The sequence below is a fragment of the Crinia signifera genome, chromosome 7 (assembly GCF_055691185.1).
Source record: "Crinia signifera chromosome 7, ASM5569118v1, whole genome shotgun sequence".
NCBI lineage: Eukaryota > Metazoa > Chordata > Amphibia > Anura > Myobatrachidae > Crinia > Crinia signifera.
The window spans coordinates 95,277,242-95,290,339 of record NC_139223.1 but is presented as its reverse complement, the minus strand read 5'-3'; the positions used below and the strand labels follow the sequence as shown (position 1 = coordinate 95,290,339).

Below are 13,098 nucleotides of genomic sequence, written 5' to 3'. Positions count from 1 at the left end.
CTATAAAAAGGGAATAAGAAAGCAAACTATTTTCCAGTGTGACACTTGCCCCGACAAACCCGGCCTATGTATAAAGGAGTGTTTTAAATTATACCACACATCTATGGATTATTAGGTTCATAATTTCACTGTGCTTCGGGGGTCTTGCTAATGCCACATAGCACCCACCATTCATTCCACCAGAATCTGAGCCGCAAAATCCAAAAATCACTCCTTCCCTTCTGAGTCCTGCCATGCACCCAACTGGTATTTTTTGGTCACATGTGAGGCATTGCCGTACTCGGGAGAAATTGGGGCACAGATTTTGGGGTGCTTTTTCTCCTTCATACCTTCTGAAAATGAAAAATTTTGAGCCAGAACTGCATTTTTGTGTAAAAAAATGTAATTTTTCACTGCCCAGTTGTACCACAATTGGTGAAACCCCTGGGGGTTTGAAATGTACACTATACCCCTAGATGAATTCCCTGAGGGGTGTAGTTTGCAAAATGGGGTCACTTGTGGGGTGGTTCCACTGTATTGGTGCTTGGGGGGTCTTGCTAATGCGACATAGCACCCACCAAAATTCCACCAGAATCTGAGCTGCAAAATCCAAAAATCACTCCTTCCCTTCTGAGTCCTGCCATGCACTCAACTGGTATTTTTTGGTCACATGTGAGGCATTGCCGTACTCGGGAGAAATTGGGGCACAGATTTTGGGGTGCTTTTTCTCCTTCATACCTTCTGAAAATGAAAAATTTTGAGCCAGAACTGCATTTTTGTGTAAAAAAATGTAATTTTTCATTTTCACTGCCCACTTGTATTAAAATTGGTGAAACCCCTGGGGGTTTGAAATGTACACTATACCCCTAGATGAATTCCCTGAGGGGTGTAGTTTGCAAAATGGGGTCACTTGTGGGGGGGTTCCACTGTATTGGTGCTTGGGGGGTCTTGCTAATGCGACATAGCACCCACCAAAATTCCACCAGAATCTGAGCTGCAAAATCCAAAAATCACTCCTTCCCTTCTGAGTCCTGCCATGCACCCAACTGGTATTTTTTGGTCACATGTGAGGCATTGCCGTACTCGGAAGAAATTGGGGCACAGATTTTGGGGTGCTTTTTCTCCTTCATACCTTCTGAAAATGAAAAATTTTGAGCCAGAACTGCATTTTTGTGTAAAAAAATGTAATTTTTCATTTTCACTGCCCACTTGTATCAAAATTGGTGAAACCCCTGGGGGTTTGAAATGTACACTATACCCCTAGATCAATTCCCTGAGGGGTGTAGTTTGCAAAATGGGGTGACTTGTGGGGGGGTTCCACTGTATTGGTGCAACATAGCACCCACCATTCATTCCACCAAAATCTGTGCTGCAAAATCCAAAAATCACTCCTTCCCTTCTGAGTCCTGCCATGCACCTAACTGGTATTTTTTGGTCACATGTGAGGCATTGCCGTACTCGGGAGAAATTGGGGCACAGATTTTGGGGTGCTTTTTCTCCTTCATACCTTCTGAAAATGAAAAATTTTGAGCCAGAACTGCATTTTTGTGTAAAAAAATGTAATTTTTCATTTTCACTGCCCACTTGTATCAAAATTGGTGAAACCCCTGGGGGTTTGAAATGTACACTATAGCCCTAGATGAATTCCCTGAGGGGTGTAGTTTGCAAAATGGGGTCACTTGTGGGGGGGTTCCACTGTATTGGTGCTTGGGGGGTCTTGCTAATGCGACATAGCACCCACCAAAATTCCACCAGAATCTGAGCTGCAAAATCCAAAAATCACTCCTTCCCTTCTGAGTCCTGCCATGCACCCAACTGGTATTTTTTGGTCACATGTGAGGCATTGCCGTACTCGGGAGAAATTGGGGCACAGATTTTGGGGTGCTTTTTCTCCTTCATACCTTCTGAAAATGAAAAATTTTGAGCCAGAACTGCATTTTTGTGTAAAAAAATGTAATTTTTCATTTTCACTGCCCAGTTGTATCAAAATTGGTGAAACCCCTGGGGGTTTGAAATGTACACTATACCCCTAGATGAATTCCCTGAGGGGTGTAGTTTGCAAAATGGGGTCACTTGTGGGGGGGTTCCTAAATTTTAGCATCTTATGGTGCCTAGAAACCTACATGGTGCCTAAAAAATAATCTCATAAAAAGGAGGCTCCAAAATCAAGTAGGTGCTCCTTCTATTATGAAGCCTGTGGTTTGGTCAACGTGCACACTAGGGCCACATATAGGATATTTATGAAAACAAAAGAATTGGGGGAATCAATTTTTAGTCACATTTCTCTAGTAAAATGTACTGTGTTCCTTAGAAAAATGTATTAAAATTGCAAATCTGCAAAAAAAATGAAATTTTGAAATTTCACCTACACTTTGTTTTAATTCCTGTGAAACACCTAAAGGGTTAACAAACTTCCAAAATGCTGTTTTGAATACTGTGAGGGGTGCAGTTTTTGAAATGGTATCATTTATGGGGGTGTCTCACATACAAGTCCCTCAAAGTCACATCAGAACTGAACTGGTCCCTAAAAAAATCAGTGTTTGAAATTTTCTTGAAAATTTGAGAATTTGCTATTCATATTGTAAGCCTCCTAGTGTCCAAAAAAATTAAAAGGAAGTTGAAATAATGATGTCAACATAAAGTAGACATATGGTCTATGTTAGTTATTAACTATTTTGAGTGGTATGATTATTTGTCTCACAAGCAGAAAATTTAACATTTTGCAAATTGCTAAATTTTCCATTTTTTTACGACATTTTGGTATTTTTCACAAAAAAACACAGACTGTATCGACCCAAATTTACCACTAATTTGAAGTACAATGTGTCACGAAAAAACATTCTCAAAATCACTGGGATAAGTAAAAGCAAAAAAAAGTTATCCCCACTTAAGTGAGACATGTCAGATTTGAAAAAAAGGGCTCTGTCAGGAACGCAAAAACTGGCTCTGTCAGGAAGGGGTTAAAGAGCCATATGCAATGAAGACATACCGTAATGCTCCCTCATTTTCTAGGTTTAAGCCGTAAACTGAGGTATGTTTAAAGGGGAAAAAAATTACACATTTTATAAATATTCATAATAAATATATATTTTTGAAAGTCATAGAATATGATGTGTACACTTTATCAGAGTGCTTTAGATTATTCTCCAATGTATTGCTCTCTGTTGTGTAAAATACTGAATGTGCTGAGCGCCTTCACAAGAAATTTTAGCATTTTGGGAACTAAAAACGAATACAGGAGTTCATGTGTTCATGTTACATTAATAAAAGATACATGTCCATATTTGCCATTATGACTGATACATTCCTTAACAATTGCTCCTTATACCATTTCAATGTTCTCTCCGTTTTAGATTACAAATTGTGCCAAAACCATGGAAAAAGTCATTTGCAGCAAATTACAACTTCATCAAGGAGAATTTGAACTCCATCAACCCAACAATGGCTGCTGTTTTAGATTTGTGGCATTCATCATTTGGGTAAGTAAAGCATCAACTATCTTCAGGTCTATATTTGTGATACACTTATGTCTGCGACTGGGTCGATAGAATTACATGATCAAGCACTCTTCTTGTTTAAGGATATCATTGATTATTTTTCTTTTTTTGTGCTTATAATCTGAATCCACTGTTTGCATATGTATATATATTGTGTCTTTACTTAACAGGTGACACTATTGGTGTTATCACCTGTTCACTCTTTCTAATGTCAATGTTTTGTCCATGTTGGACTGGTTGACTGTCATTTGCTTCCATACATTACCAGATCTTGGTTCCCACCAGGCAGATTGTACATATAAGTCTGTAGGTGTTTACCCTGCTTAAGGTCCATACACACTGGGCGATTATGCCCAGCGAGTATGGATAGCAATGACCGCTGTCATCGCTGGGGGAGAAAAGCCACTCAGTGCATACAAATTGAGCTGTTTTCCCCCTGCTCGGCGCTGCTGGTAATACCCCTTTGACCACCTCGATACTATAACCCCTACATCCCACCTCACCACTCCCTCAACTCACCATCCTCTGTGACCATCACTCACCCCTTCCTGTGCCTTCTTCACAGCTTTATCTTGTGTATTAGGGATACATGCAAATTAACATTAGTCAGGATGCTGTCAGTCAGAATACCAACTCTGGCATCCCAAAGAACGGAATCCTGACAGGGGTCAGGTAAGTATACTTACTGTCCCCCTTCCCCTCCCTTCCTGCGGCCTAAACCTCTCTCTCTTCGCTGCCTGACCATGCTACACATATTAGAGGCAGCTCTGTTGGATGCTGAGTGCTGCTGGTCCCGTCTGCTCTCCTCACCATATAGGGTGGCCTAGCTCACCTCCCTCCTCTCACCACCACTGGATCTCCATTGATCGCCCAGATGGGGTGACCCGGGTCTTCTCCTCCCACTGGATCCCTGCTGGGTGGCCTGGCTCTTCTTCTGCTACCGATGGATCCTGTTGGTCACACCGGCTTTCCTCCAGCCACCTCTGGATCCCCGTTGGTCGCCCATGTGGGGTGGCCCAGTTCTTCTCCCTCCTTCCATCATTCTGGATCCCCACCGGGCACCACTGCTTTATCCCCTGGGCCCATCAATGTTAATCTTGGAAAGTAAGTAGCCTATATTTTCCCTGCTTTCACTCTCCCCGTAATGTTTTTACTTTCATATAGTTTTGGAGACACTGGGGCTAATAGTGTATGGGTTCTACATGCCTACATGGCACTGGCCTCACCTCCTTCACTTTTCATAATAGGCCTGTGAATACTTTCAGCTCCAGGCCCATTAGGCCTTTAATCTGGCCCTGGGCCTGTGAATACTTTCAGCTCCAGGCCCATTAGGCCTTTAATCTGGCCCTGGGCAGATCACCCGCATGGCACTCTTCAGGAAGCCAGCTCTTCTGGTTGGGTCATGGAGAGGATGCTGCTGAGTTGGTCGACCTGCCTGAGTTACCTTGCCTGATGCCAGGACAGCTTCTTTACACCATAAAATATGTGGCAGCAGGGGATGAGCAGGCATTACAGTGGAATGGAGGGCATGGTTGGAGGCTGTTCCTGAGTCCCAGCTAGCAGTATCTGGAAGTGGCTGCTATCTGAAGCATATGAGCTTGAGCGCCACCTTAAATTGTGAATAAAATGCAAATGCTTATTAATCGCAATGCAGTCGCAGTTTGATGGGAAGCCAGCGTTTGGGAGCAGAAACTATGCAGTTTTCTGCTTGTGTTTGAAAGAGTGCAGGCGTGCCCAATGCATTTTTAGAGTGGATCTCTGATGTTAGCACTGACCACTTCCAGCCTTACTCTCATTGGCTCAGATGGCAAGTACTCTTCGATGTTCTGGGAATGGTGAATGGACCTGCGAATGCAAGGTGTATAGCGATGCAGTATTTTGCAATGGTTGTTATTCTTTCCTTCTGGGCGGTGGCTTTTTGCTTGCAGTCTACTGCATTTTCTATATATAGCAATCCAACCTGAATTAGCCCCTATGTTTAAAATAGAATGCAGGTATCAGAACTGTGTCTGCCGGCCAGCAAGGTGAGCCAGCCTGGGTTAGTGTGGTATGGGAACGGCCATCTTTCATATGTGTCATATATGTAATTTGTTTGTATCACGATCAGTTCTGTGTGCAGTGTAAAATATTATTGTACATACAGTATATTGGTATATGTCATTGTTTATCCTGTTTTATGTTTTTTCTCCTTAGGAAATTACGTCTTGTTGACACAGATGAATTTCACAGTCGCCAGGAGTCAATGGAGCTTTCCATCTTCCAAAACCTTGTCATAAGACACATTGATTCTGCCAAAGATGTATTGCTTAAAAAGTAAGATAATGCAAAATCCTGTAATGTTGCTTGGTAAATGATTATACATTCAAACTAAAATGAACCTTACTTACAGAGACAGTGTTAGGCTTCATGGTGCCATATGCAAGATACAAGTTTGGGACCAGTTGTTGAAACAATATATAGCACTTTGGGGTAAATGTACTAAAATTGTATGGGTACGAATGCACACATTTGTAATCCAATGTCAAATACGCCCGGGTCTGGGTGACTGACTGATTTACGGCTGTATTCAGCTGTTACGAATGGCTACACCATCGATAGAACAAGGCTCAAGGCTGTATGTGGCCATAGTGTTCTAAGTGATCGGCAGATCTACTATAATTTGTACTGGTGAATTCTGATACGAATTCACCAGTGCATAAAAAGGTCAAATAGACCATGATTTTTGTCATATTTGACTGAAGAATAAATAAATAATTTAAAAAAAATGATGTGGGGTCCCCCCGCCCGGCTGTAACCAGCCCCAGGCTCATTGAGCCTGCCCTGGTTGCAGAAATAAATGAGGCCAAAAAAGTGGGGTTCCCCCCATATTTCTATAACTAGCACCGGGCTCATGGACCGGTCCTGCTTCCCAAAATATGGAAGACACAGAGAGTACTGGAGCTCCCTCTCCCCATCCAGGACAAGTGCATGGAGGGGATGAAGCATCTGCTAAATTGCCCTGGGCAGCGGCTGCAGAGGTCACACCCACTACTCCGTTTCTGGTTGACTACTGTCCTATACTCACACCCCAGGGTCCAGCCACTAGTGCGGGACTTGCATTCTCTGCAGTACAGGAGGGGGCCGGTCACTAAGGACAAAGGAAGCATACAGCGCAATGTGCAGTGCCAGAGGAACCCCCTCCCCTCCTCTCCTCCCATCTATGGTAGCAGCAGAGCACCAACATCGACGGGTCTCCTGCTCCCAGACCCTGGCCATTCCTGCCATGCAAACTCAACAGCTCGTGCCAACTCAGCCATGCTACAGATCAATACAAGAAAAGGTATTTGACAGATGGATGCGCAATAAAACCAAGTGCAGCCATACCCAAATTCACAACGGTAGAAACACCAGAAACTACCAGAAGAATACAGAAAATTGGAAATTGCATTTAAAGGTTTGATTAATCTCTGAATATAGCTATCTTGAGCACTATCCATCTTTTTCACAAACCATTTCCAATTGTCTGTATGCTACAGATCAAGACGCATGGCTTACTCATGTTCGGCAGCTGCTGCTGACGTGTCTGGGCTGCAGTTTTACTGATAAAACCTGCCCCCAGCTCCCGCAGGTCACTTCACCATGCCCATATGCCCCTGTGGTGCAGGCTCCCCCCGCCACCACTGTGGAGCCATAGTTACACCACTGCCAGACGGGGCCGGGCGGTGTGCAGCTGGTGGCAGGCTGTGTGTGCGGACACTCTCAGCGCGGACTGCGGGCAGCATAGCATCTGGCAGCAGATTCTGCATTTGGAAGTCTGATGTGATCTGGACAAATGCGTATAGGGGATCTGGACTGGCTGGTGAAGTGATTGTCCTATATAAAGAGAAAAAAATGAATCCACAAACATCCTTGACAAAGCACTGATGTGTGAAACGCGTCGGATGAACCAGGAAGCCCCCCAGACGGAGACAGAGACCTAGAGCAAGCCGCCCGCCAGTGCCGCTACAAGCGCAAGGCAGAAGCCGGCAGGTGACGTCACTTGCAAACTCCGGAACTCCGGCAGAACTGTACTCAGCCTGCGTCTTGCGGCAGTACACAATTTAGTGCAGGGTAAGCCAGCCTCATACTCTCTCCTATTACTGGACTGCTTCTATAAACTCCAAGAAGGAGTGTAAACATTTTATTTGGTCACGTTTATTGTTTTATTTATATTTATTTTTATTATTATTTTATTTTTATTTTTATTTTTTATTTATATTTTTTTATTTTTTATTTTATTTATTATTTTTCATTCTGATACATTTATTTTAGTTTGTTTGTATTTTATTTCGATATATTTTATTTATATTTATTTTTATTTTATTTTGTATTTTAATTTTTCTGGCTTTACCTTTATTTCTACCTATTCTTCTTACTGCTCCTATCAGTATACCTTGTACTCCTACTACGGTACCCGCCCACCCTCATCCCTCCAGCGCTTGAAAAAAAACTATTATTTTTCTACCGTCTCCATATATCAAGCTGCTCCATACCCTGTAGCGCAATTCTCCTAAAAGGAATTTATTCCTTTTTCCGCATCTTTGTAAATTTCATACCTGTACGTATACAGCCATCCTTAGTACATTTCCTTGAATATGTTTGTTCCTGATTGCATGTGGCATTACTAGAGTATATTGGTGCGTGCACAGTCTAATGATAATTGCCCAGTTGTCTGAACATCAGCATTGCATACAAATTGGAATCATATCTTAGGCATTTTGAAAGTAGACTTAATATCTTTCCCATTAAAGTAACCTGACTGCCCACATACAGTGGATGAAACCATTTTCCGTGTCCAAACATACAGAGCTCACACGTTATGTATAACACAACTTGCAGCGCATGTGGATAGATGTATGTGGACACAGCTGTATTGTTTGTTGTTTACACTATACCTGCCTCCTGCACTGTCACTGTCATCCAGATCCTAATTTCTCACTCAACCAGTGAATGGTGAATCGAGATCATTCAGTCTGATTCAACCTCTGTCTCCACACTGCTGGGTACAGGCAGATGTAGCTTTATGCTCTGTAAAGCACTGCGTAATATGTGTGCGCTATATAAGAAACTGTTAATAAATAAATAAATACTGTGCTGGAGCTGGGCTGTGAGACAGTGGGACACTGGGAGTGCTTGGGCTAGTGTGACATCACATCATTATTTGGTGTTTGCGCAATGCTTCTCTTTGAAGTTTTTGTACAGCCAGGATATCTGTATGGGGCCCATTGAGACCCAATGGACTTTAGGATCCTAGATTGCCTTTTGGGAAATCCACCTCTGCTTACTTACACTTTACCTACTAAATCTGACATGTTTTTAATATCTAAACAGCATTTTGGGTCTTCAGAGATAGTTCTCTTAAGGCAGACATGTCCAAACTATGGCCCTCCAGCTGTTGTGAAGCAACAGGTCCCATCATGCCTTGCCACAGTTTTGCTATTAGGGAATGCTAAAACTAGGGCAAGGCATGCCCTAGATTGTAAGCTTGCAGCAGGGCCCTCCTACCTCCAAGTCTGTCTGTTGTTACCCAGTTTGTTTATCACTGTTTACTATTGTAAAGCACAACGGAATCTGCTGCGCTATATAAGAAACTGTAAATAAATAAATAACAGCTGGAGAACCACAGTTTGGACATGCCTGTGTTATGGGGTATTCTAACTTTTACTTTCTTCCAAATATTCTTAATCCCTGTTTAGATTCATATCAGTGTGAGTGCTTGTGGCCATGCAGCCACTGAAGAAAATGACTAAAACATACTGTACTACACTATACAATACATTTGTCCCGTTCAGCAGCAGACCCAGGCTCATCCAACAGTCACCGGCCAGCATAGGGCCTGATTCAGACCTGATTGCTGCTAAGCGATTTTGCAGAGTCCTTTGATCAGCTACTCGGTGCCCAGACAGAGTGAAAACCTGCCCTGTGCAAGTTTGCGTATGACTTGCGGAAATATCGCAGAACGGCGGCCAGATAAAAACTCATATGCAATGATTTTCTCAGTCTGTGCAAGAGTGAGTAACTCTGACCCTTCCACAACTTTGAATTTCCCAGAAAGGGGGGGGGGGGGGGTTACACCTTGCGGTGTCACTTTTGCGCTCCGGGGACCCTTGTGAATATGCGAAAATGAACTCTTTATGACTATTTAAATGAGGTCAACATGCATGAGTGAAGCGTAGTTTTTTCAAAATAAATAACATTTATTTAATATCTGCATAATACATGTGGTATAAAAAACAATAACAATAATATAAAAATGATAAAATATCCAGGTAGAAAACTGATGTATACACACTCTTTTGAATAGGTTATGGCATACTATCTAAGCCTAATACCGGTACACACAAACGTGGGGTAAGTGGGTTAGGGATAACACACAGGGGGTATGCCCTTTGGTGTGATCACACTTATATTCTGTCTGGATGAAAGTCAGTTTCTGTAGCCTTCAACAAGGATGCCGCTGTGGGCTGATATTACCTCTTCCAGAAGTGGGAGATGAACGTGGAAACGTCTGCTGGCAGACTCCCGTCGACTGACCTCTATTAAAGGTGAGGTGTGATCGGCGGTTCCAGGTGCTTGCGTGCCTTCGACTAGTTTCGCCATAATATGGGACGGGGACAAAGAAACCTTGAAACATTTCATAGAGAAAATAAACGACAATAATTTGAATCTAGAATTCACCAGCAACATCAGCGCAGACAGCATCAACTTCCTAGATCTGAACATATTTATTGAAAAAGGAAAAATTGAAACAAAGACGTACATAAAGGAGACAGACTGTAACAGTTACCTAGAGGCCACGAGCAACCATCATAAGAAATGGATCCAAAATATCCCAGGGGGCCAACTAAGGAGGATCCGCAGGAACTGTTCAAAAACAAATGACTATGAACTACAAAGTCAACAACTTGTCAATAACTTTAAGGAGAAGAAATTCAACGACCGTATACTACAAACTGAGAAAGACAAGATTGGAAGGATGGAAAGAGAAGTCCTACTACAGGTCAGAGAACCAAAAGATGAGGAGAACAAAATACAAGAATGTGTAACCTTCGTCTCACAATATTCAGCACAGAGCAGATGGTTGGAAAAGAGCTTACGTAAACACTGGCACATATTGCAGGCAGATGAAGAATTGAAAGAATTTATCCCAAACCGACCTCGTGTGATCTATAGAAGAGCAGACAACATAAAAAAGTCGTTGGTTCAAAGCTACCTCAAACCCCTCACCCCAACATCCAATATGAGATCCATCATCAAAACGAAAGGTTTTTCCAGATGCAGAGATTGCACAGCGTGCAAGAAAACATATAAAAGAGACACGAAACCCCTGAAGAAAATAACATCATTCGCCAATGGAAAAGATTTTGAAATAAGAGACCGGATCACATGCAAAACTGCAGGGGTGATATACCTCCTAGAGTGCCCCTGCGGTTTACAGTACGTCGGGAAGACAAAGAGGAAACTCCATATAAGAATTCAAGAGCACCTCTGTAACATAAAGAACGGTAAAGAAAATCACAGCGTACCTGCACACTTTAAGGACAAACACAATGGTGACCCAAGCTTTTTGAAGTATTTTGGGCTCAAGAAAGTAACCATCCCATGGAGAGGAGGGAATCAGGAAATAGCACTTAGTAAGGAGGAAACAAAACTGATCTATTACATGGGGACCCTGGCCCCCAATGGCATGAACGTTGACTTTGAGATCGCAGCGTTCCTTTAAAATTCCCAGAAGGCATGAAAAGCACAATAAGGATCCTCCTCATTAAAAACTCTTTCCAAAATCATTAGAAAACATCTGGAATTATAAACCATTCAATCCCTCTACATCTGGATATATTTACTCACAGTCATGTACTCACAGTCCCTAACTATTCAGATTCTTTAGATCCCACAACCCCCAAGAAAACGGACTGGCACACTCCCCATGTCTTATTATGTCTGTGTTAACCATATGCGTAAAAAAAATCCTTTTTATTTATCCCATCTGTGGGCATGGTGTTATTATTGTTGTTATTATGATTACAATTGATATAAGTTATGATTTTTTAATATGGCATATGGATTTTCGATGTGGAATTTTTTATACATTGTTTATGGGTTTGTTATGGATACTATATATGTATTTTTATAGAAATTGTATATATAATTTTTTATCCATGAGGATTCTTTTATATGTATCTTTTATATGAATTTTTATATGAATTTCTTCATATGAATTATTTCATATGAATTCTGTATATGAATTTCTTGTTAATTATTTTTGGTATGTATTTTTCATCAATTAGAATTAAATCCATGTTGGATGGACTGTAGGAATTTCATGATGCTTTTATACATCCACGGAGGCATTATATGCATAGAATATTTGATACCTATGCAAACTTTAAGAACCACCTTACACAGGGTGTCCATAGTAGTTCATATAGTGCTCCACTATCACCACGCACTCCCCTATTGCATGCCTTGCATAGACTTGTTAGGGGTGCCCTCGCACGTGTAAAATAGTGAGTAGACCCATTTCCCATAAGGGATTGTAAGCAGCGTACACTCATAACCTGCACATTCACACTATGGTGTCAATTGGACACATTTACATCTCCACCATCTCTTAGGGTCCCCCCGCCCCTTTGCATGCACTTCACCGTGAAGATTTAAAATAGCCCCCATTTTCACCATTTATCAAAGGATTCCATCAAGCGCATTATCTTAGCATTTATTATATTAGTTTACTTTTGCAGTCATTCCAGTCTTCTCAGTTATTTTGGTAGTATGGCTCATGAAGCCCCATACGATATATGATTTATACATACACCCATTTAACATTACCAAATGTTGCAACCCTGTCCCATGCTTTCCTTATTCCCACTTTCCCTAATGTGTCCATAATATCACATGAAATCGCCTACCTGCTTTATGTAGCTACACCGTAATACAGGGACATAAATAAATAATCAAAAAAGCATCGGACTCCAGCGTCGTGACAGCTTCCCTAAACTAACCCTCGTCGCCTAGACAACGGCTCAACAACTAATGCCGACTTGTGTAGAAACAGCAGAGACGCCTCCATGAGATGACAGCGGCATACACAAACCGCGTCACCATGACAACGGCAGAATAACGAACGGCGCTAACACGGCCCTAAGAAGGGCGGAAGTGAAATTGACAGACGCTCCCAGGAGATGAGCGGCAGCGGCATACACAGACCGCGTACACGGACCGCGTCCCCATGGCAACGATTGAGCAGCGCTAACACGGCCCTGAAAAGGGCGGAAGTTGACCTGACAGAAGGGCACCAGTGACGTCACCCGCCCACGGCAACCCCCGCCGCATCAGCAAATCTACACAGCGGGGATAGGTGCAGGCACCAAGTCTCGCCCACCCCAAAGTGATCAACAGCACTAATAGGTGCAGGATTTCTTAGAGGCTATACCAACGTCACCTGAAACACACCCACACCTCTACCATAAAAGGAGGAACAGGAAGCTTCATCCAGTACTGCGACCATCCTGAGGAAGCCAGTTACCTGGCGAAACTAGTCGAAGGCACGCAAGCACCTGGAACCGCCGATCACACCTCACCTTTAATAGAGGTCAGTCGACGG

At 42.5% G+C, this 13,098-nt stretch overlaps 1 protein-coding gene across 2 annotated transcripts in view; it reads left to right on the top strand.

Moving 5' to 3' along the window:
* The window catches only part of DNAH7 (dynein axonemal heavy chain 7), a 918,640-nt gene that overhangs the window by 161,702 nt on the left and 743,840 nt on the right, over window positions 1–13,098 (top strand). For both annotated transcript variants that reach the window (XM_083153498.1, XM_083153497.1), the window contains 2 exons: window positions 3,333–3,458; window positions 5,670–5,789. In XM_083153498.1, the coding sequence (XP_083009624.1) occupies window positions 3,333–3,458; window positions 5,670–5,789 (246 nt within the window). The remainder of the gene's footprint in view (window positions 1–3,332; window positions 3,459–5,669; window positions 5,790–13,098) is intronic.